The sequence below is a fragment of the Microcaecilia unicolor genome, chromosome 9 (genome assembly GCF_901765095.1).
Source record: "Microcaecilia unicolor chromosome 9, aMicUni1.1, whole genome shotgun sequence".
Lineage (NCBI taxonomy): Eukaryota > Metazoa > Chordata > Amphibia > Gymnophiona > Siphonopidae > Microcaecilia > Microcaecilia unicolor.
In genome coordinates this window covers 201,888,841-201,914,358 of record NC_044039.1, presented here as the reverse complement: position 1 = coordinate 201,914,358, position 25,518 = coordinate 201,888,841, and the positions used below count along the sequence as shown (strand labels likewise).

Sequence of the window (25,518 nt, the reverse complement as noted above, 5' to 3'; positions counted from 1 at the left end):
CCCAGTGGTCACTAACCACCTCCCACCCCGATAAAAACAACTACAAAAACTTTTGTCTTTTTTTTTTTTTTTTTAAGAGTCTGTCCTTCGCTATGCCTCCGTCGGCAGTTGAGGATGTCCAAAATGTGGATGTTTCTGTGAGAAGGACATCCATGCCTTTGCTATGCCTCCAACACCCTTTTTATTTATTTCTTTGGATTTTGGATCACAAGTAGCAGCAGTGGGATTTGAACCGGCCACCTCTGGATTGCAAGACCAGTGCTCTAACCATTAGGCCACTCTGCCACTCCTCCACTCCACTTCCTTGAAATTTTGCTATCCCTGTGGGGGGGGGGGGGGCAGTATGCAGGTCCCTGGGGGGGGGAGGTATGTGTGTGTCAACGCATAACGAAGGCGTGGACGTCTTTCTTTCAAACATTTTGGACATCCTCAACTGCCCCCCACAGGGATGGCCAAATTTCAAGGGAGTGGAGGAGTGGCAGAGTGGCCTAGTGGTTAGAGCACTGGTCTTGCAATCTAGAGGTGGCTGGTTCAAATCGCACTGCTGCTACTTGTGATCCAAAATCCAAATAAATAAAGGGGGTGTCAGAGGCATAGCAGGCATGTTGTTAGGTTTTCAAGGCAGAAACTAGGTTTGTGAGCCCTTGGACCACTGCCGTGGAGCGGCAGTGGCAGGCAAAACCACCCCACACCAGAGACAAGGCAGAACTCTGACAGAAACAGCTAGACTTCACCTGCACTTGATCGCCCTTCCACAGGAGTTGAGCCCCTGGGTGCAGGTGGCCGGCAGGACTTACCGGGCAGGGCAGGAACTGGATACCAACTAGGCTGAACAGGGACTAAGGGTCAGAGGGGAAAGGAATATACATGGGCAGCAAGGCAGGAAACTGGGCTAAGACTCACAGACAGACAATACTACACAAGGCAGGAAATGGACAAGCTAAAGGACAGGAACTGAAAGCTGCCAAGCAGCCACTGAAACACACTGACAAGAGTCAGACTGAAAGCTGCCACGCAGCCACTAAGAAAGAAACACAGACAAACAGGGACTAGACAAGGAATACAGACCAGCAACAAGACTAGGGAATAAGCAATAACCTAAGCTAAACTACACACAGACTAACTAGAACCGGACAAGAAACTCAGACAAGAAACCAGACTAGGCAGAAGTGCAACAAGCACACCAACATACCAGGGACCTTAGACGATGCAAAGGCAAACACAGAAGTTTCCAGGTGATTAATAAAGCCCATCAGCTGCTGAAGTTCATTCAGCTGCAGGAATCACAAGGCAGCTACCTACGGGTGCTGTTCAGGCACAAACAAGAGAAGCAAGTCTGGCAAGCCCGGAAGATCATAGCAGCCACCGGTTCTGGCCACCAGAGGGCGAGGCGAGTACAGACAAGGAAACAGTCACCATCGTGACACATGGTTGTCCTTCTCACAAACATCCACATTTTGGACGTCCTCAACTGCTGTCAGTTCCCCTCCTTAGGAAGAAAATCGTGTGCAAATGAGCTAACAGCGAGCAGCTCATTTGCATGCAGTTTCCTTCATGCATGCCCGTGCCTTTCCGGATCAGTAAGGGAAGGGCTTTTTCCATTCAGTTAGTGGGACCAATGCACTACAAATGCTGGCTCCTCCCACGATCAAATGGCTTGGATTTGGTTGTTTCTGAGATGGGCGTCCTCGCTTTCCATTATTGCCGAAAACCGGGGACGACCATCTCTAAGGTCGACCTAAATTTCATGATGTGGGCGTCCCGACCATAGTATCGAAATGAAAGATGGACATCCATCTTGTTTCTATAATACAAGTTGCCCCGCCCCTTTACGGGGCCGTCCTTAGAGATGGGCACCCCCGTTCGATTATCCCCCTCTATATCAGCTATCCTTTCTTCCATTTGTCTCTTCGCTTTCCTGACTTCTTTCCAGATTCTCTTAGCTTTTCTAGGTATTTTTGCCTCTCTTCTTTTTTCTGAGTCGCCTTGTAACTTGTATCTTCTTTCCCTTACCTTTTCAGCTACTACATTCGAGAACCAGAGCGGCATTCTTTTCCTCTTACTCTTATATAATTTTCTAACATAAAGGTTAGTCACCTTTAACATAGCTCTTTTCAGTTTCACCAACTGCTGTTCTACTTCCTTTAGCTGTTCCTATCTAACCAATTCTTCCTTGAAAATTCCCCCATCTTGGCAAAGTTAGTTTTTTTGAAATATGGGACCTTCAGTCTTGAATAAGCCCTCTCTCCATTTGTCTTAATATTGACCTATACCATTCAGTGATCACTAGATGCCAAATGATCTCCCATCGTAACATCAGAAACAATGTCCTTGTTTATAAGCACAAGGTCTAGAATAGCTCCATCCCACATTGGTTCTGTCACCCACTGCTGAAACAATTCTTCCTGTAGAGAATCCAAGGTCCCTTTGCTTCTAGTTGACTCCACAGCAGGGATGCCCCAATCGATGTCCGGCATATTAAAATCACCTATCAGTAGTACTTCCCCTTTCCTAGCTATTTTGTAGATATCTTCAATTAAATGTCTCTTCATTTTTTCTGGCTGTGAAGGTGACTTGTATATTAAACCAGAGTAAATACATTTTCTTTTCTCTCTTACCAGTTTAACCCACAGCTCTTCTTCCTTACCCCATACGTCCTGTAGTTCTGTAACTTTGATATTATTCTTAACATATAATGCAACTCCTCCACCCTTTTTTCCTACCCTGTCCTTCCTGAATAGATTATAGCCAGGTATAAGCTTATTCATATGTCATTGGATAATAACACAATTAGACATAGCCCTTAACCTTGGGCAGAACAACATTTCTGAAAATTGAAAATTGAGTGGTTTCCATCTTTCTCTATATTCTTATTACTTCCTTGCATATTAATTCCATTAAAAAAACAAAAATAAAACTGATAAATAAGGCTTTTCTAATCCTTCAAAACAAACAGGTTAAGAGCCAGTTTCGAAATATATATATTTGTGTTGTTTTGGACTAGTTTGCTGGTTAGATGGAATATAAGTTCACAGATTAAATTCAGTATAAAAAAGATGGATGGAAATTTGTTGGGGAACGAAACTCTGTTAAAACCAACCAAGTATATCAAAATGATGTACAAGAGAACCACATTACTGAAGATTCCTAAATGAATGTCTTAACTAGGTGGTCTTTAAAAAGCCATTTCTATTTTTTAAAAGATGCTGGCTAAACATTTTAACCAAGCCAAATCAACCAAGTTTGAATATTGGAGGCAATGCTCAAAAGTCGCCGTTAAAAACCGTGCGTGAGCATTTGGATCTGCGGTTGAAGTTGCAAATTTTGAAACAGAGAACAATGCTCAAAGGAAATTGCATGCAAATGAGCTGCACGCTATTTCAGCAAGCAACTCGCTAGAAAAAGCAGCTAGTGCATGCATAGAACAGTCAATCACTGTTGATGCTAAATGCTTGCCCAAGAAAAAAAAAAAGGTACAATGTATGTGCCATGCAGTGGCGTTCCGACCCTAGCTGACACCTGGGGCGGATCGCCAATGCGCCCCCCCCCCCCGGGTGCAGCGCCCCCCCCCTCGGCGAAATGACACTTCTTCCCCCCCCCCGGCAAAATGACACCCCCCCGGGTGCACGCCGCTGGGGGGGGGGTGCCGCGGCGCACGCCTGTTGCCATTTCTCCGAGTTCGCAATTCGCATGTGTTCACTGCTCCCTCTGAGTCTGCCCTGGAACAGGAAGCAACCTGTTCCGGGGCAGACTCAGAGGGAGCAGTGAACACATGCGAATTGCGAACTCGGACTGAGACAGGGCAACAGGCGCACGCCGTGGAACCCCCCGAGCGGCGTGCACCCTGGGCGGACTGCCCCCACCGCCGCCCCCCCCCCCTTGGTACGCCACTGGTGCCATGGATGCGCCTCCACAACGTGCTTCAGCCTTTTTGTTTTTGTTCCATGAGAGCTTTTTCCACAGTGCTGTTACATGCAGGACACACGCATATGGCTATTTAACACACACGTCAAGCTAACATATCGGATCTCAGCTAGTCAGGGTTTTCATTGGGGATATCCTGAAAACACTGACTGGCTGGTTGTGCCCTGAGGAGTGGGTTGAAATCTTCTGCTGTAGATCATCCAAGGTTACAAGCTAAACTTCCTAACTGCCCACTTCAGTGGGATCCATCTTGGTATATTGTCAGAGGAGATCAGGTTTCTCCTTCAAGTAAATGCTATTGAGGAACTACCTCCACATTTTCATAACTAGGGATTTTATTCAAGGTTCTTCCTTATTCCAAAAAAATTAGGAGGAGTCTGACCCATTCTAGACCTACATGACCTCAACCAATTTATCAAGAAAAGAGAAATTCAAAATGAATTTCCTTGCTACAATTCTTCTCTTATTGAATCAAAAGGACTGGCTTGCTGCCCTTGACTTCAAGAGTGCCTATACCTGCATTCCAATCCATCAAAGTCATTGGCAGTTTGTAAGATTTACTTTTCTTCATCATCATTTTCAATACAAAGTTCTTCCTTTCGGCCTATTCTCTGCACTGAATCTTTACAAAATGAAGTAGTTCTTTGATGTCAAGGTCATTATGTCACCCCATATTCAGATGATTGGTTCATCTCAGCTGTATCCAAAGAGAAAGCAAAGTCCACAGTAAATGCCACCATTTCAATTCTTTGGTCCTTATGATTCCTCAACAATGCTGAAAAGTCGACATTCACTCCAACAAAAACCCTACAATTCATAAGAGCTTGTTTGGATACAACAGTAGCAAGAGCATTTCTGTTAGAAGACAGGTTATGAACTTTACAGAAGTTAGCAGCCAAGCTATCTATTCAATATTCCACTTCAGTGCACAATCTTCTGCAACTTCTGGGACACAAGGCAGCAACTGTTCATTTAGTTCCTCTGGCCAGAATGTATATGTGTTAACTCTGAAGGCACCTAAAACTCCATTGGAATCAGCATCTTCAGTCTTTCAGCAGCAGGGTGCCATTGACAAAAACAGTTCATCTTTCACTGCACTGGTCAAACCTAATTATGGGATCCCCTTTTCAAACCCAGCCACCCCAACTAATGTTCTTTGTTTATGTTTATTCCATACATGATATACTGCCTTTCTGTAGGTACAGTCAAAACGGTTTACATATACTATTTTTGCAGGTACTTTCTGTCCCTAATAGGATCATAATCTAAGGTGGTAACCATCGATGCATCTACTACAAGTTGAGGAGCTCATCTATGTCTCTGGAAACTTTATGAAAAAAACTCTTCACATAAACGTTTTGAAGCTCAGAGCAATTTTCAATACCCTTCAGGCATTCTTGCCATGGATACAGTTCCAGGCTCTTCTCATTGGACTGTACAACCAAGTAGCCATGTTCTATATAAACAAAGTGGCTCAAGCTCCTAGTGGCTATACTGAGAAGCCTTGAAGATCTAGAACCTAGATATTCACTTGAACCACACTTCAAGCCACATATCTACCATGTCAGGAAAACCACTTAGCAGACTTGCTTAGTCAAAAATTAAATTGACATGAATAGACCCTACACTCCAAATTACATTCAGTCTTCGAGGAACTCCATCCACAGACCGTTTTGCATCTCCGGACAACACCCAGTGTGCTCTTTTTTTACTCCCAAGATTCAGCTCCCTCAGAATTGCATCAGATGCTTTTTCCATTCCCTAGAATTAGGGCCTTCTTTACACATTTCCATCCATTCCTTTGATTCCCAAAGTACTTCAAAAAATATGTATGGACAGAGCTCAGATAATCCTCTTTGCTCCTCAATGGCCTCGACAAGTCTGATTCTCACGTCTGCTAGGTCTGTCCTTAGCCCAACTGATTCCATTTGGTCATCACCTATCATTTCTGACCCAAGAGAAGGGTCAAGTCCTTCATCCCAATCTCAAATCATTGTCTTTAACAACCTGGAGATTGACCGGAACTTCACAGATGCAGAAACATTGCCAGAACCAGTAAAGCAAGAGTCAAGAAAAACAATGACAAGATTATATTGGTTTAAATGGTGCCACCTCTCCATTTGGCTACATTCACACAATGAAGATCTTGTTTCATGTTCCCCAACATCAGTTCTCTCTTACTTCATCTCTCTGAGAGGGAGCTCAAACATAAGAACATAAGCATTTCCATACTGGGATAGACTGAAGGTCCATCAAGCCCAGTATCATGTTTTCAACAGTGGCCAATCCAGGTCACAAGTACTACTACTACTACTATGTATCATTTCTATAGTGCTACAAGGCATACGCACCTGGCAAGATCCCAGAACAGTGAAACAGATTTTATGCTGCTTATCCTAGAATATACCATGGATTTTCCCAAGTCCAACTTAATAATGGCTTAAGAACATTACTTTTAGGAAATTATCCAAACCTTTATTAAACTCTGCTAAGGTAACTGCTTTTACCATATTCTCTGGCAATGAGTTCCAGAGTTTAATTACTCGTTGAGTGAAAAAATATTTTCTCCGGTTCATTTTAAATTTAATTCTTAGTAGCTTCATTACATGTTCGCTAGTCCTAGTATTGTTGGAAAAAATATACCGTGGATTTTCCCAAGTCCAACTTAATAATGGCTTAAGAACATTACTTTTAGGAAATTATCCAAACCTTTATTAAACTCTGCTAAGCTAACTGCTTTTACCATATTCTCTGGCAATGAATTCCAGAGTTTAATTACTTGTTGAGTGAAAAAATATTTTCTCCGGTTCATTTTAAATTTAATTCTTAGTAGCTTCATTACATGTTCGCTAGTCCTAGTATTGTTGGAAAGAACGTCTACTTGTTCTGCTCCACTCAATATTTTGTATACTTCTATCATATCTCCCCTCAGTTGTCTCTTCTCCAAGCTGAAGAGCTCTAGCCACTTTAGCCTTTCCTCATAGGGAAGTCGTCTCATCCCCTTTATCATTTTTGTCACCCTTCTCTGTACCTTTTCTAATTCCACTATATCTTTTTTGAGATGTGGTGACCAGAACTGCACACAGTATTCCAGGTGCGGTTGCACCATGGAGTGACACAAAGGCATTACATTCTCAGTTTTGTTTCCATTCCTTTCCTAATAATTCCTAACATTCTATTTGCTTTCTTAGCTGTCTCTGCACATTGAGCAGAGGGTTTAACATATCGTCAACTATGACACCTAGATCTTTTTCCTTTGATTTGATTTGCTTACTTTATTTATTTTTTGTCTATTAGATTGTAAGCTCTTTGAGCAGGGACTGTCTTTCTTCTATGTTTGTGCAGCGCTGCGTACGCCTTGTAGCGCTATAGAAATGCTAAATAGTAGTAGTAGTAGTAGTAGTGGTTGGTATCTTCTAATGTGGAACCTTGCATCACGCAACTGTGGTTTGGGTTCCTCTTTCCCACATGCATCACTTTGTACTTGCTCACATTAAAATTCATCTGCCATTTGGATGCCCAGTCTTCCATTTTTGTAAGGTCCTCTTGCAATTTTTCACAATCCTCTTGTGATTTAACAACTTTGAATAAATTTGTGTCATCAGCAAATTTAATTACCTCCAATTTCTCCTTTGCAAGGTAAAATGATGTGGTTTTCCAGATTAGTTGAATGTGCCATTATTCCAACTAGCTGCTAAACTTCTGATGAGCATATTAGGGAATAGATCTGGGAATTTTTTTCCCAGATAAACCTAGTACAGGTTTAGGGTTTAGAGACCCTAGAATCTCTGATGCATCCTGTTAGCTAAATTGTGGAGAAAATAATGGGATCAATATTCAAAGCAATTTAAAGGGCCAGGAAAGGCTCCTGGCCATTTAAATAGCTTGTCCAGGACCAACCTGGTATATTCAGAGGCACTTAATCGGATAGTGCTGCTGATTATATGCAGTTAGTGCCTATGCCAAAACTGTGTATTTTGTGGGTGGTCCGGGTGCAAAGTCGGCACTTATCAGGTTAAGTGCCAATATTCAGAACTTAACCAGATTAGTTAACCAGATAAATAGAAGTGCATTAAACAGTCATATCTTTATCCAGTTTAACTAAGCTGGTTAAGTTCTGAAGATGTCACTTAAGTGTTATCTGGCTATGTATATAACCGGATAATCAATGCTGGTGGCCGGTCACGGCCTACATTGAATTTGCAGGGATACTGTCAACTGCTGCTAAGAAACCACTGACCGCCACCGGCTGAATTTTGATCCCAATAGGTTAAGTTCATTGCTTCTACAATGGGAGTATGGTGATATACATCTGGTGAAACACATTTTAGCCTGGCTGACCTTCATATTAAATAGCTGTTTTCAATTCAGTACTGTGACTAAATATAAATACAGACAGTACATCTGACTTGCCTTCAGAAAATGTTAAATAAAAAACAGCTTTTATTTAAGTGCATGTTCTTCCACAGAACAGAAAAAAGTTTGCAACTTATGTTGTTGCTGCTGGACTTCTGTATGGAGCGGAAGAAGGAATCTTGCATCCCTTTTTTAAGGTAAAATGTTCCAATACTACAATGTTATTCTTGCTGTACATCGCCTTGGGTGAATTTCTTCAATAAATCCTAATGAATATATAAAAAGGAGTATGTCAGACTATAAAGAGTTTATATAAATTCCTCAGTCTGTTGATCATGTTTTAAAGATCAAAAATGGATGTTTGAAATCTATGTTTGAAAAACTAGTATTTTAGAAAAGCTTGATAAATGTAGAACCTTTTCTAAAATATGTTTCCTCATCGACCCTCCAGACCGGTCAAGACGCGTGGGTTATGCTCGCCTACCAGCAGAGGGAGACTGAGAACACTAACTTCAACTATGTACATATAACCTGTGCCCATCCCACAAAAGCCAGTATTTTCTCAGTCTCAGCAGAGGGTAGACAGGCAGCCTGGGCAGCTTGTCCGGTCTGGTAGGAGTCAGGGATCAGTTGAGAGTTTTAGCCTGGTCTATTGATCATTCCTGAGGAACTTCCCTGTGCCTGGACTACTCTGTGTGCTGGGGATTGGCGGTGCCGCTGGGGCCTGCCATTGTCCCCCCTGGGGTGTCACACCCGGGTGGCCGGGTCCCTCCCCCGAGCTAGCTCTCCAGTTTGGGCAGCTTTGTGCCTCGGCTGCAGTTTTATATTGCAGCCTTGAGTGCCAGGGATTTAATAGCAGCAGGGCTCAAATGGTGCTGCAATAAAGTTTAAAAAAAAAAAAAAAAAAAAAAAAGACCCAGACGCTGTGGAGAGCTGTGCAGCTGCACTCCGGAGTGCCGGAGCTGGGCAGCCGTGCAAGTTGAGCTGTGAGTGGCTTCTTTGGGTGAGTTCCCAGTTCCTTTACCTTTGGGAGGTTTTTGGCGCGAAGATGTCCTCGAAGCCGCTTCGCTGTCGTTTTTGCGCTCGTCGGGGGGTCGACGCGATTGGCGGTTCCTGCCGCTTTTGCGGGGAACCGAAGACTCAGGCCTCCGCTCCGCCGGTGTTAGCGGCGGAACTTCCCGCGCCAGCCTTGCAGGAGGTTGCAGGGGCTTCGGCTAGCGGTTCAGCGGCGGTCCCGGTTTTGGCGGGAACCGCCGCCATTTTGGATTCGGGCCCGAGAATCCCGGATTTAGTCAGCGGCCCTCAGGGCAGCCCGGTGGCTGGTGCTTCGGGAGGGGACGTTTCGGGAAGGATGGGTTTCCCTCCTGAATTTGTTTGGTCCTTATTTCAAGCCTGGCAGGCGGGACCATCGCGCACGGAGCCCCTTAGTCCGGGGGCGGGCTTGAGCGCTAAGAGGCCACGTGTTGAGTGGGCTGAAGACCTGGACTGTTTTTCTCCTCCAGAGTCAGAGGGCGACTTTAGTCCCCTGGAGGAGGAGGAGGGGTCCTTGTCCGGACCAGATAGAGAGACAGTGCCCGGGGAGGATCCGTCGGTGGTCCGCATTTTTCACAGGGAGGAATTGGCGGATCTTATTGAGCAGGTGTCTACTATGCTCAAGTTTGACCCGGCAGTAGATCCGGCTCCCTCTGAAAAGCAGGACCCGTTGGTTAAGGGGATCCGCAGGGTATCTCGGACCTTTCCTATGAATGCGGATCTTAGAGAGATGGTAACGCAGGAATGGCTCTCGCCGGAGGCACCTTGTAAGGTGGCACGGGCCATGGCTAAGCTCTATCCCCTTCCGCAGGAAGATAGAGACTCTTTAAAGCCTCCAACTGTGGATGCCGTAGTGACGGCGGTGACCAAGGCTACTGCAATTCCTGTAGATGGAGGGGCTGCCTTGCGGGACCCTCAGGACAGGAAATTGGAGACATTTCTGAAGCGCAGTTTTGATTTATCGGCGCTGGCTTTGCAGGCTTCAGTTTGTGGAGGTCTGGTGGCTCGAGCATGTTTCCGCTGGGCTGAGCGGCTGCTAGATGCTCCGCAGGTTGATAGAGCTGCCTTAGTGCAGGATTTGGCAAAGTTGGAGATGGGCTCGTCATTCTTGGCAGATGCGCTATATGATTTGTTGCGTGCATCGGCGAAGAACATGACCCTTGCAGTGGCGGCTCGAAGGGCCCTGTGGTTGCGGGGCTGGCTGGCAGATGCCGCGTCCAAGGCAAAGTTGTGTTCGCTTCCCTTTAAGGGCGCTTTGCTTTTTGGAGACGAATTGGATAAGTTGGTTAGGGGTCTTGGTGACACTAAGATCCCGCGGCTTCCAGAGCTTCGGCCTAAGGCGTCTAGGGGCGCGGCGGTGCGAGGCCGTTTTCAGGAAGCTAGACGGTATCGGCCGGGTAGGCCCTCGGGGGGGTTCCGGGGTCGTTATTTTCAGAGAACCCAGCCCTTTCGTGGGGGCCGCCGGGGGGGGCGAGCTGCCTTTTCTGGAGCGGCCAGTACGTCCCGTGGGTCGCAATGATGGTTTGGGGGTCCAGCCTCTGGTTCGTGTAGGGGCTCGCTTACGCTTGTTTTACCAGAGGTGGGCCCAAATCACGTCGGACCAGTGGGTGCTGCAGATAGTGCGAGACGGGTACGCGCTGGAGTTCGACGGTCCTCTGTCCGATTTCTTTCTCGTCTCTCCCTGTCATTCAAGGCGCAAGGCAAGGGCAGTGCGAGACACTCTGTCACGTCTGGTAGATTTAGGTGCTGTGGTGCCGGTTCCGCCAGAAGAACGAGGTACCGGTTGTTACTCCATTTACTTCGTGGTGCCAAAGAAAGAGGATTCTTTTCGGCCCATTTTAGACCTCAAGAGGGTCAATGCGGCTCTAAAGATTCCTTCCTTTCGGATGGAAACGTTGCGCTCGGTCATTGTAGCGGTTCAGGAAGGGGAATTTCTGACTTCATTGGATTTGACAGAAGCTTATTTACACATCCCCATTCTAGAGGCGCACCAGCGCTTTCTTCGTTTTGTGGTGTTAGGGAGTCACTTTCAGTTTTGTGCGCTCCCGTTCGGCCTGGCTACAGCTCCTCGCACTTTCTCCAAGGTGATGGTGGTCGTGGCAGCGGCTTTACGGTTGCAGGGCATTTTGGTGCATCCGTATCTCGACGACTGGTTAATTCGAGCCAAAACGCAGGCGGAGAGCGAGGAGGCTACCGCCCGGGTGGTGACCTTTTTGCAGTCGCTGGGTTGGGTTGTCAATCTGGCCAAGAGTCACCTAGTTCCGTCACAGTCGCTGGAATATCTGGGAGTTCGGTTCGACACGGAGCGAGGCCGGGTGTTTTTGACGGCTCCTCGCATTTCCAAACTGCAGATTCAGATACATCAGCTCCGAGCTCAGAGGGCGCCTGCGGCGCGGGAATATCTTCAGGTGTTAGGTCTGATGGCTGCGTCTATAGAGGTAGTCCCTTGGGCCAGGGCCCACATGAGACAGTTGCAGAGTTCGTTGTTGACTCGTTGGTCCCCTCAATCCCAGGAGTTGGAGGAGCGGTTAGCGCTGCCGGAGAGGGTTCGACGCAGCCTCCGCTGGTGGCTTCACACTCCGAATCTAGCGAAGGGTATGCCGCTAGAGGTGCCGAATTGGGTGGTACTGACCACGGATGCGAGTCTGTTAGGCTGGGGGGCGCATTGTCTAGGGCAGGTGGCCCAAGGGCGATGGACGTCGGTAGAGGTGGCGTGGTCCATCAACCGCCTGGAGACTCGAGCAATTCGGTTGGCTCTTCGGTCTTTCCAGAGTCTGCTAGAGGGCAAGGCGGTCAGAGTTCTTTCCGACAATGCCACGGCCGTCGCTTATGTGAATCGGCAGGGGGGGACGAAGAGCCCGGGATTAGCTGTAGAGGCGGCGGAGTTGTTGGGGTGGGCAGAGGCCCATCTTCAGGCTCTTTCGGCAGGCCACGTAGCAGGAGTGGACAATGTGGACGCGGATTATCTGAGCAGGCACATGTTGGATCCCGGAGAGTGGGCCCTCCATCCCTCAGTGTTCGAACGGATAGTGTTGCAGTGGGGTCGGCCGGTGTTGGATCTCATGGCATCGGCCGACAATGCGCAGGTCCCGCGGTACTTCAGTCGTCGAAGAGATGCTCGAGCCGAGGGTCTCGACGCGTTGGTTCTGCCGTGGCCGACTCAGCAGTTGCTCTATGTGTTTCCGCCGTGGCCGCTGGTGGGCCGCGTGGTACAGCGGATCGGTCGTCATCCCGGCTTAGTGATTCTGATAGCGCCCAATTGGCCTCGTCGGCCATGGTACGGAGATCTGATGCGGTTGTTAGTGCAGGGTCCTTTTCCCCTGGGGTCTCCGGTGAGACTGGTGCAGGGACCGATCGAGATGGCCGACCCCTCTCCATTCTTGCTTACGGCTTGGCTCTTGAAAGGCACAGATTGAGAAAGAAGGGTTTCTCGGCCAGAGTCATTGATACAATGTTGCGATCGCGTAAGAAGTCCACGTCGTTGGCTTATGTGCGGGTGTGGCGCATCTTTGAGAGTTGGTGTCTTGAACGGAATGTTGTCCCTTTGCGGGCTTCGGTGATGGAGATTTTGGAGTTTTTGCAGGATGGTTTGGACAGGGGGCTCTCCCTTTCTTCCCTGAAGGTGCAGGTTGCGGCTTTGTCTTGTTTCAGAGGTAAGGTTGGAGGAGTCTCCTTAGCAGCTTCTCCGGATGTAGGGCGGTTCCTGAGGGCAGTGAAGTTGATTCGGCCGCCCCGTCGTCCAATGGTTCCGCCTTGGGATTTGAATTTGGTCTTGGAGACTCTGGTGGGTCCTCCGTTTGAACCATTGGCGTCCATCACATGTAAGGATCTTACCTTGAAAACAGTTTTTCTGGTGGCCATTGCTTCCGCTCGGAGAGTATCAGAGTTGCAAGCCTTGTCTTGTAGGGAGCCTTTTCTGTCCTTTGCGAAAGAGAAAGTGACTTTGAGGACGGTTCCTTCCTTTGTTCCTAAGGTGGTTTCAGCGTTCCATGTGAATCAAGTGATTTCGTTACCGGTGTTGGGGGATCGTTCGGGGGATGCCTCTCAGCGTCGGTTGGCTAAGTTGGATGTTCGGCGCGCCTTGCGGTCCTATTTGAGCAGAACGCGAGATTTCCGGGATTCGGATAGGTTGTTCGTTTTGTTTGGAGGTCCTAAGAGAGGAGCTGCGGCCTCCAAGGGGACTCTGGCTAGGTGGTTGAAGGAGGCTATTGCCTCAGCGTATTTGTTGAGGCGGCGTTCGGTGCCCCCGTTGCTTAAGGCGCATTCAACTCGGGGGGTTGCCGCTTCCTGGGCGGAGAGTAGTTTTGTTCCTCCGCAGGATATTTGTAAAGCAGCGGCATGGTCGTCCATTCATTCCTTTGTTAAGCATTATAGGATTGATGTTCAGGCAAAAGAGGATGCAGGTTTTGGAGCGGCTGTGCTGTCTTCTGCGTTTCGAGGGTCCCACCCTTAAGTTTCTACTGCTTTGGTACTTCCCACGCGTCTTGACCGGTCTGGAGGGTCGATGAGGAAGGTGAAATTAGGCCTTACCTGCTAATTTTCTTTCCTCGAGACCCTCCAGACCGGTCAAGAGCCCGCCCTATGGATTTCAGAGATATTGTTCGTATCAGAAGTATTTGAGCCGTGTTCTGCTATGACTATTCCTTTTATCTTTCATTGGGTCGGAGAGTTTTTCTTCGTCCATAATACTTGACAGAGCGGGGCGCTTGACGTTCCGTCTGTCTGAGCACACTGTTGGTGTTGTCTATTGGTTTTCCAGGTACAGGGGTTTTTCTACATTCAAGAGTTCAGGTTGCAGGGGGTTTTCTCTGCTTTGCTAAGTGTATACTGGCTTTTGTGGGATGGGCACAGGTTATATGTACATAGTTGAAGTTAGTGTTCTCAGTCTCCCTCTGCTGGTAGGCGAGCATAACCCACGCGTCTTGACCGGTCTGGAGGGTCTCGAGGAAAGAAAATTAGCAGGTAAGGCCTAATTTCACCATAGTTCTGCCAAAGAACCATGTTTATATGGCACCACACACAACAGGAACTGCCATTTAAGAAAAATGTTCTGAAAAAGAGCAGCTTCATTAAGGACCTTACACAAGGTCGGAGGGTAGTGGGTGGTTTATCGTAAATAAAAAGGGGATCATGTGTTAGCTAGTTTTTGCTGTAAGACATTTTTGCTTATTATTCTGTCATGCTTGCTTTTTGTGATGTACCTGTTTGATGTGTTTGCCCAGACTTGTTGTTTAGTTCTATGCTGCTGATTTTTTTTTTGATCCAAAATAATAACCGTTAAACCTTAAGGACCTTACACATGTAGGTGATTTTCTCCATGGACAAGCAGGATCATAAGAGCCAGCTCTCTTGAGCAGGGACTGTCCTTCCCCATGTTTTAACTTGTACAGCGCTGCGTAACCCTAGTAGCGCTATAGAAATGCTAAGTAGTAGTAGTAGTAACCACATGTGGGCAACATTATTACCTGACCAGGCTGAGACAGTCACTTATCCCAGAGTTCAGAAACCTCTACGAAAGTTTCTGAGCATGTGCAGTTCCCACACAGCAATTCTTAGAGCATCTCAGTTTCTTTCAAACATCATAATCATGATCTGGCAGAAATCACCAATGAAATCAAGCTCAGTCTGAACATATGGACTCATGGGCAAACGCATTCCAATTAAAACTCAACACAGAAAAAAAACACATTGTCTCATCATCTCATCCCAATACAACACATATAAACCCACAAACATAAACACCCCAGGCTACACCCTTCCTATTGCAGACAACCTGAAAATTCTCGGAGTAACAGTCGACCGGAACGTCTCACTAGAGACCCAAGAGAAATCTACCATAAAGAAAATGTTTCACTCAATGTGGAAACTTAAACATGTGAAACCATTCTTCCCGAGGGCAATATTCCGAAACTTTATACAATCAATGGTACTAAGCCATGCAGATTACTGCAATGGAATCTATATGAGTTGCAAAGAACAAATAGTAAAGAAACTTCAAACCGCTCAAAACACCGCAGCCAGGCTTATATTTGGAAAAACGCGTTTTGAAAGCGCCAAACCCCTCTGAGAAAAACTGCATTGGCTCCCAATCAAAGAACGTATTGCCTTCAAAATCTGCACCCTGGTTCATAAAATTATCTAAGGTGAAGCCCCAGGTTACATGAATGACCTCATAGACCTGCCAGCCAGAAACACAACAAAATCAGCATGAACATACCTAAATCTTCATTACCCAAGCAGCAAAGGACTCAAATACAAATCAACGTATGCATCCAGCTTTTCCTGTTTAAGCGCACAACTATGGAATGCCCTGCCAAAAATACGACCATCTAAACTTCCGGAAAGAACTAAAAACAAACCTGTTCAAGATGGCATATCCCACCGACCCAACATAAAAGCCAGAGTACCTGCAACACAACAAAACCAAAGATCGTAATGGACACTCCCCACCTGCCTCTTCCTCCCTAAGTTTCCCAAATACATCAGCCATACATGAACCTTATTCTACCACAATAACACCTTGTATTTGTTCATACCGGAACTGGCGAACACCATTACGGTACCATGTAAGCCACATTGAGCCTGCAAATAAGTGGGAAAATGTGGGATACAAATGTAAGAAATAAATAATGATTTGCTGTGTTTGAGTTGCTTTGTTATACTGATTTTTTTCTGCCAAGTGAAAATTGAGGTTGAACTGGCAGCTATTCTCTTCGATATTTTATTTAATTTGGATGTTACTCGCATCTTTTTCAGTAGTAGCTCAAGATGAGCTACATTCAGGTACACTGGGCATTTCCCTGTCCCTGAAAGGCTCACAATCTAATTTTGTACCTGAGGCAATGGAGGGTTAAGTGACTTGCCCAAGATCACAAGAAGTAACAGTGGGATTTGAACTGGGCACTCCTGGATGTCAAGACCAGTGCTCTAACCATTAGGCCACTCCACACACAAGAAATTAGGATTTAAAAACTACCCACACTAAAACAATAAAATGTCCCTTACTTATACACAAAATTTTATGTATTTGTTATCTGGAACCTTCTCATGATGTAAAAAAACTTTATAAAATGTGCCTGTAAGTCAACAAAGACCAGAAAATCCAACAAATTTCCACAAATTTCTAGACAAGAAAAGTTCTGAAGAAAGGCTGACAAACAAGGATAGTTATTGAATGTCCGGCTCAGGGAAACTGAAATCAGTCTATGTAGATCCTATCCAAAAGGGATCACAATGGTTGTCTTGCTCACTTCATAGATGATCTGTGCAGGCAACCACATACTGCCACCCAAAGCGAGAAAATCTCTCCAGAATGCCTTGGATCACAGAGTTGAGCAGCTTCTGTTCCTGGTGTAGATGCAAGTTGCTGATCAGTCCTTTCTCTCCCCAAAGCTGTGCAGAGAAAGGGCTTCTCTGATGCAGGCTCCGCCTTCAGTGCTATAAGTACCACTTATTTTGAAGCAGCATAATTCTGGGCCTTCTACATATGCTCTATCTTTGAAACTGAAGTCTCACCCCCAAAAAAAAACATTAAAGGGATTCTCTTATATCAGGGCTTCATCTAAGGACTTAACTCTACAGAAGGTGGAACCTCAAGGCATAAGCTCTTCATTGTTGGTATACCCATAACACAGATCAAAGAGTTATTTTAATATGAGCTCCCCCTTCTCTGAAAAGGTCAAGAAGATTAACTACCTCAGAGCATCAGACTAAAATCTTAAAATAATGCATTCAAGATCCCAGTAGCCTTTAAAAAATCTATAGAAAAATGTATTATGTGTATTGTCGAAGGGAATAGAAAGTGATTAAACTTCCATTACCCCCAACCCTATCCTATCACAGTAAGGAGCAGTAGATGACCAGAGAGAAGCAATTCTCTCAGCCACATCTGCTCTTTGTGGAACTCTGGAGAGAATTCCATAGGGAAAAATATGGTGCACAAAGTTCTACAATAAATAAAAAGCACAAAAAGGCCTCCAGAGCTGCAACAATGGTACAGTCTTTATTGGAAATGACCCGACATGGACCGTGTTTTGGCGCTTACCAGCGCCTGCCTCAGGGGTCTACAACAATTATAAAATCAAGTGTTACAAACATAACAAAATCCAATGATAAAAAATGTGTTATGAATATATAAAACTGTAAAAATAAAATTCTACAAAATCAAACTAAAAATATAAAATATCAGAGAACTAGTAATCACCAATCCAATCTGAATAGAGAGGAACCAGAATTATCTTTGCCATGTCCATCTGAACTCTCAAAAGATAAATATATTGCTCCAATAAAAGCAGAAGTTTGGAAATGGATTGGGAGTCGTATGTGTAATTTTTGCCAATACTTCTAAAATCTAGACCATCCTGGTTTACCATCTGCTTCTTCAAAAAGTGGCAGATGACAGACCTTAGAAAAATTTCTACATGCTGAAGTGTTTTGATGCTTCAACAGATATGGTCTCACTTCCTGTCCATGAAATACTATTGGAACAGTAGCAAAATATCTGTCAGACAACTCTGTCACACTACATCTAAGAGGTTGGAAATGAAATCTAGAGTACTACTACTACTACTTAACATTTCTAGAGCGCTACTAGGGTTACGCAGAGAGACAGTCCCTGCTCAAAGAGCTTACAATCTAATAGACAAGTGAACGGTCGGTCCGATAGGGGCAGTCAAATTGGGGCAGTCTGGATTCAGTGAACGGCAAGGGTTAGGTGCCGAACGCAGCATTGAAGAGGTGGGCTTTAAGCAAAGACTTGAAGACGGGCAGGGAGGGGGCTTGGCGTAAGGGCTCAGGAAGGTTGTTCCAAGCATAGGGTAAGGCGAGGCAGAATGAGCGGAGCCTGGAGTTGGTGGTGGTGGAGAAGGGTACTGAGAGGAGGGATTTATCCTGTGAATGGAGGTTACGGGCGGGAACGTAAGGGGAGATGTACAAATATCTATGGGTCATAACAAACTACAACTGCTGCATCAATCAGTGGTGGTGAAATCTGCTCTTAAGATTTGTAAGAGTTCCAGAATCTAACACTTTAGGATTTTTCTCTGGAAGTGTATAAGTTATTGTAGCAAGGACTGCAGTGTACCAGTCTGCCTTGCTGTACTCCAAATGTTGAGGACTAGATGAATGCAGTAACTTAGATGACCTATGGTGCTAATGACACAGCTTCCAGAGGTGCTACAATAGCCATGGTAGGTAGAAGGATACCATGGTTGAAGGCACTTGAGCTTAGGGAAAATGTTCATCTTCAACTGGCAGATGCTTCATGCTCAGGAGAAAATCTTCTCAGAGAAAATGTCCAAGAAACTGTGTCCTTAATCAAGGACAACTGCATTAAAATTCAGTCCTTTAGCAGCAAACCTTGAACAATATCAGTTTTCTTGTTTGAGAAGATTGTAGTAATAGACTTTACAGGAGCCGGGGCCCTATTATTAATATAGGAGATAACAGCAGAATCCATATTCCTATCCTAGATCTTGCTGCCAAATGCCTGATCTGCAGTCCCAGCAAAAGCAAAGGAATAAGAACAGAAATTCTCAGAAATCTACAAATCAACCACAAACAAAAGTGGACCCTAGTTTTTGTCTACACAGCAACTTCAGACTAGATGGACCATACATGTCTTTATCTTCTAATATTTACTATGTTACTGTAATATGTCCAGATAATCCATTGAGGGATGAGGGGTTGGATTAAATTAGTTTGTAGACAACTAGAAGTCCATAATCACAGGCAAATGGATTATCAGGATATTTAAAAAGTTTACATGCCACTAAAAGGGTGAAGGTCATCCACTCATTCCCTATCTTTAGATCAGTAGAAGTTGCTAGCTCAAAAATTAGACTGACTGTTAAGAGTCAAGCCATAGAACCTGTCTAGGCACCAAACTGGATCTAGGTTTTTCTTCCAAGTACTAGTAAAAAAAGGCCCGTTTCTCAAAAAAATGAAACGGGGGCTAGCAAGGCTGTCTTGTAATGGTGATTATGTTTTTAAGGCTCTCAGCAAAGCAATTTCTCCTCTCTCCCCTGCCCTCCCTTCCATGTCCAGCGATTCTGACCTCCCCTCCATGTGCAGCTATTCTTCTTTGCCCTGCTGTCCCCTCCGTGTCCCGTGATTCTGACCTCCCCTCCATTTCCAGCAACCCTCCTCTGCTCTGCTATCCCCTCCGTGTCCTGCAATTCTGGCCTCCCCTCCATGTCCAGCGATTGCCCTGCCCTCCCCTCCATGCCCAGCGATTCTCCTCTGCCCTGCCCTGCCCTCCCCTCCGTGTCCCATGATTCTCCCCTCGCCTCCCATCCCCTTCATGTCTAGCGATTCTCCTCTGCCCTCCCCTCCATGTCCAGCGATTCTCCTCTGCCTTGCCCTCTCATCCGTGTCCTGTGATTCTCCCCTTGCCTCCCATCTCCTCCATGTCCAGCAATTCTCCTCTGCTCTGCCCTGCCCTTCCATCTGTGTCCCACGATTCTCTCCTCTCCTCCCATCCATGTCCATCGATTCTCCTCTGCCCTGCCCTCCCCTCGATGCCCCGCGATTCTGTCCTCCCCTCCATGTCCAGCGATTGTTCTGTGCCCTGCCCTCCCATCCGTGTCCCGCGATTCTCCCCTCCCCTCCGTGTTGTGTGATTCTCCCCTCGCCTCCCATCCCTGCCATGTCCAGTGATTCTTCTCTGCCCTGCCCTCCCATCCATGTCCCACGATTCTCTCCTCTCCTCCCATCCCATCGATTCTCCTCTGTCCTCCCCTCCATGTCCAGTGATTGTCCTGTGCCCTGCCCTCCCATCCGTGTTCCGCGATTCTGCCCTTCCCAGCGATTCTCCTCTGCCCTGCCCTCCCATCTGTGTCCCGCGATTCTCTCCTCTCCTCCCATCCCATCCATGTCCATCGATTCTCCTCTGCCCTCCCCTCACCTCGATGTCCTGCGATTCTGCCCTCCCCTCCATGTCCTGCGATTGTGCTGTGCCTTGCCCTCCCATCCGTTTCGCGCGATTCTGCCCTCCCCAGCGATTCTCCTCTGCTCTCTCCTCCCATCCAGCGTTCCTTGCAGGCAGGTTGGCCTCGCGTCCCATCCCCTCCAGCGTTCCGTTGCCTTCACTTGCGTTCTTAACATTCTGACGTCAGCTCGCCTCCAGCCTTCCCTTCTCTCTCACTGTTCTGGCTTCCTCTGACATCATTTCATCATTACACGAGGGCAGGACAGTGAGAGGGAAGGGAACGCTGGAGGCTTGCTGACGTGAGGATGTTATGAACACAGCCAGCCATAGAACACTGACAGTACAAATTATTATATTAGATTCTAAATATTTCCTTATTTATTTAGTACATTTGTATCCCACATTTTCCTGCATAGGGCTCAATGTGGCTTACAGGTTCCAGAGAGGAGAGTACCAACTCCGGGAATACATACAGAGTGGAAAATAGAGTAACAGTAGGTGCAAGGAAGCTGATAAGGTTCCGGAAAAGAGAATACAACTCTGGGACGAATATATAGTAGCATATAGAGAGAAGTAATCCCAATGAGGCTGATAAGTCTCAGGGATGGGACTACAGCTTCTAGTGAGGAATACAGAGTAGGATAAGGGTAGAAGTACACTTATTCAAAGAAAACTTTGAACCTCAGAGCTCTGAACAAGTTTGTAGTGAAAAACGTTCAGGATTAATACATTAGCCTCTGTTCTCCCTTCGTTGGTATCCTTAGACCTCTAGAATGCCTATGCACACTTTCTCATACATCTGGACAACATCAAGTTTTTGCACTTCAAATTCCTCAAACAACATTACCAATTCAAGGTTCTCTCTTTCAAACTGATGTCAGCCCAACAAGTTCACACAGGTGGCAATTCTATAAAGGGCACCAAAAGATAGGTGCCAGGTGCAGCATGCTAAGCTCTAATTCTTTAAAGGCATCTGAGTGCTTAGATTCCATTATAGAATACTACTGTAAATTGGCATTTATGGACACTCACTTATGTCATGTCAATAGTAGATGTGAGGCACTTTAGTGCATAACTTACAGTATTCTATAAGTTATTTATGCAAATGTGGATCTGTCCATGCCCCACTCAAGTCCTGCCCGTGGGTATACCTCTGAAAACCTGCACATATTGTTCAAATACCAGTACAAGAAAGCAGGGGTGGACCATGAAATCTCATCAGCTGAAGGTCAGTAGAAGCAACTTTATTCAGCACCACATAGGTAGTGCTGAAGTTACTTCTACTGACCTTTGGCTGTTGACATTATTCGCATTTGAGACATGCATAAACTGGCACTTAGACGTGTATCTTGCATACAGTCTATGTCCCCATTTTACCAAGCCGAGGTATGCAAGTCTCAAATCCAAGAGCGCATGCAAATAGCAAGGAAACATGGTCTGGATCCTTCATCTGTGAGCATAGAACAGAAATATTTGTTATGTAATTTCCCCTTTTCCTTATCAGCTTCTACATATGCCTCCCCTCCCACTTGAGTCTCACAATGCCACTTTTGTACTTCTTCCTATCACTAACTTATCTTTAAAAAAATGGTCACCCCTCACCATTTTAGTACATTGGCTATTTTTTCTTCCATTTGCATCTTTGCTTTCTTGACTGCTTCACCAGATTTTCTTAGCTTTTCCAAATATTCTTGCTTGTTTTCCTCTTTTTGCAATCTCTTATATTTTATAAAGGCTGATCTTTTTTTCCTTACCTTTTCAGTTGCTATTTTTGAGTGCCAAAGTGGTCTTCCTTTCCTCTTACTTTCCTTACGGAAAGGTTTGTTTTTCTTAAAAATAACTCCTTTCAGTTTTGCCCACTGTTTTCCTAATTCTTCCAGAAGTTCACATTCAGCTAACAATTCCTTGAGGTAATTCCCCATCTCAACAAAGTTAGTTTTTTTTTTTAATTTAGAACCTTCAGTTTTAAATGAATCCTGTCCACACCTGTCTTAATAATGAACCACATCATCTGGATGCCAAATGATCACCCACTATAAAATCAAAAAGACTCTACTCAGTCGTAAGCACCGTCCAATATGGCCCTGTTCCATGTGGGTTCCATTACCAATCCCTGGAACAGAGACATATCACACAACTCTGCTTTCTAAAGTACTTCTCTACAAACCCTACATGTACTCCCCTGTCCAACACACCAATACTCCAGCCCTATACATGCTCCTACCTCCAATATCCACCTACACACCCTGTACCCCAGATACCCCTCAGTTTTCACACATACCACTCCCCCACCATCCTCCTGTCCTCTACCTGAAGCTCTGAAGGGATCATCCCACTCCTTCTCAGACTCCACTACCCTGAAAGAGGCGGTATTAGAGGCCCATCTTCATTTTTCCTCTTGTGGCTTATTCAGTACTGGTTGTGCCACTGTGGCTTAGTAACAAATTAACCTGTAAAATTTTTAGCCCGTGCTCTATCCAAATTTCACCTCTGAGCCTGCCTACTCTACATGCCTACTTATACCATACATACTTTATGTAACCTAATTTTATAAGCGACCTTTAACATGCATAAATCAAGATTTAATGTACAAAAATGTTTTACAAAATTAAGTGTATTATAGATGGCAGTCTCCATCTCTTTTCCAAAGGAGGAATGTGGAACCATAGAGTTGCTATTTGGATTAATTTAGTTAAGATATCTTTTTTCCCCTATTTCAGGCAGCATGGCTTGGTGAAATTCCTGCATTACCAGTTTATGGAGAAGGATTCAATATCATTCCATTAATTCATGTTACTGACTTAGCAGGGTAACTTAATTTTCAGTATATTTTCTAACTCTTGAATCATCTTGACAAAATACAAGTAATCAGTGTATCCATATTCTAAGAGTCAAAATGTATCTTGCTGATTGAGTTGGATTTTAAATTTAATTACTTGCCTTTCTAATATATGTTTGACACTGACTGCTGCATATAATAGATTTTGGTCTCCTGTTCCTTAGCTTTAGCTTTTAGTGTTAACATTAAGGAAGTGCAAATAAGACACCCATTATATTCCATTTAGCACGCGCTAAACCTGTTAGCGCACCTTAGTAAAAGGGCCCCTAAATACATATAAGTTTGTCAAACGTGGTTGCAGGCATTCCTGGTGGTGGGATTTGGGTGGGGTTTGCATTTGTGTGCATTTTATAAAATAGGCACATAGGTACATATTTTAACAGTAAATTTTGGGGTAGATATTTCAGAGGGATAAACCCTGGTTAAACCCTGCTGAGCTAGCCAGTACCAGATATTTAGCCGCACTTAACCAGTTAGTACCACTGAATATCCCTGATAACTGGCCATCTCCTAACTGGCTAGGTTAGGGGCAAGCTGAGGGCACAGCATCAACGTAGTCGTTTGGCAGCAATATTCAGTTCAGTAACCAGCTAAGTAGTCGCATAAAATTAGGAAACTGGTCTGAACATTGGTTGTGCCTGGTTAAACTTCCGGTTTAGCGTACATACTCGGATATTCAGTGCGGGGGCCGTGCATGCCCCAGCATTGAATATCCCAGGGTTAAGTTAGCTTGTGGCTGGAACTGGCTTGCTTCATGAGCATTCCTCAAGACTGGCACAGATGGGTTATACACTCCGAACAGCAGATGGAGACTGAGAATCACTGACTTCTGAGATTACCTATAACCACACTATGCTGTCTCCAGCAGATGGTGGACGTGGTAAGCCTGTACTGTCTCTGTAGTTAGTCTGGTGTTCAGAGGAGTTTAAAATAAATACATAAATAACTAGAGACAGAATAAAAAGTGGAGACTTGATACGTATTTCCTCTCAGTGCTGTGTGAATGTCTAAGGTTGATGTCCGCTGGGACTTCTCTGAACCTGGGGGTGTCAAACCCGGGTGGCCGAGTCCATCCCCCCCACTTCCTCCACATCCTTTTGGGGAGTTGGTTGTATGAGCCTCAACTAGCCTTCTCTGTTTCTCTGTCTCATAGTAGACAGGTAGCCTCAAGTGTGTTAACACATCAAAACTCCGGCCCTACACATGCTCCTTTCTCCAGTATCCACCTACACACCTTCTACCCCAGATACCCATCAGTTTCCACACATACCACTCCCCCACCACCCTCCTCCTACTCCCTACTTGAAGTTCTGAAGGGATCTTCCCTGTCCTTCTCAGACTTCACTACCCGAGAAGAGACGGTATTACAGAGGTCCATCTTCATTTTTCCTCTTAGGGCTCATTCAGTCCTGGTTGTGCCACTGTGGCTTAACAACAAATTAACTCTTAATAAATTTTTAAAAAAACAGAAAGATTTCATCAGAGGCATCTTGTTAGCAAGCACATCCTTTCCCATGTTCAATGTGTGGCTGATTGTTCCAGGGGAGTTGAGCGAGGCTCTGGGGCCAGGGCACACTGATGATCAGGGGCAAATTGAAGTGTGCTGCATGCCCATTCTGGGGGATTGATGGTTCTGGTGTTTGCCAGTTATTTCAAAGGGCATTGCAATCCCCTGCCAGTAGTGCCTGCTTCCTCAGACACAGTTCACCATGACAATGTTTGTGGTGATTTAGCGGGAGCTCCCGGTTCCAGTGTTGCAGGGGTGGCTGTGGTCCCAATTTTGGCATGGACCACCTCCATTTTGAATGCAGCTTTTGCCAGTGATCTACCTCCGTGGTTGGAAGTTATGGGCTTGCCATGGGGGGGGGGGGGGGGGCTTTTGAGCTGGATGCAGGGGTGGTTACCTCAGGGGCTGGTTTCCCAGGACCGAATTCATATTGCTCACGTACAAGGCCTTTTGCCTCCATTCTTTTGGGGCTATTGAAGCTTCTGGGGAAGTCCAAGCTCCGGGAACTTCCTCTGGTGTACCTCCTCCATCTAAGTGTCAGCAGAGGAACTGGGAAGAGGAGGATATACTGGAGACTGAGTCCTCTGGTTCTGCGGAGCCTGGATGAACCAAGGAAGGACAGGTTGATGAGGATCCGGCAGGTGATGGAGGTTGTGCCTTCCGGTGAGGATGCTTCAATGGTCTGCATTTTTACAGAGACGAGTTGCAGGAACTCATCAGTCAGGTTTCCTCAGTGCTGAAATTGAAAGAGGAGCCTAAAGACGCACTGCGCACGGTAGATCCTCTGCTAAAAGGTGTTTGGAAATCATTAGGGTACTTTCCTATGCATCAGGACATTAGGGAGATCATAAGAACATAAGAGTAGCCATACTGGGTCAGACCAATGGTCCATCTAGCCCAGTATCCTGTTTTCTCAACAGTGGCCAAACCAGG

The 25,518-nt window shown here is 45.7% G+C and overlaps 1 protein-coding gene across 1 annotated transcript in view; it reads left to right on the top strand.

Moving 5' to 3' along the window:
- AK7 (adenylate kinase 7) overlaps window positions 1-25,518 on the top strand; it is a 128,128-nt gene that overhangs the window by 36,742 nt on the left and 65,868 nt on the right. The window contains exons 6-7 of the mRNA XM_030214377.1: window positions 8,394-8,477; window positions 22,960-23,048. Coding sequence (XP_030070237.1) covers window positions 8,394-8,477; window positions 22,960-23,048 — 173 coding nt within the window. The remainder of the gene's footprint in view (window positions 1-8,393; window positions 8,478-22,959; window positions 23,049-25,518) is intronic.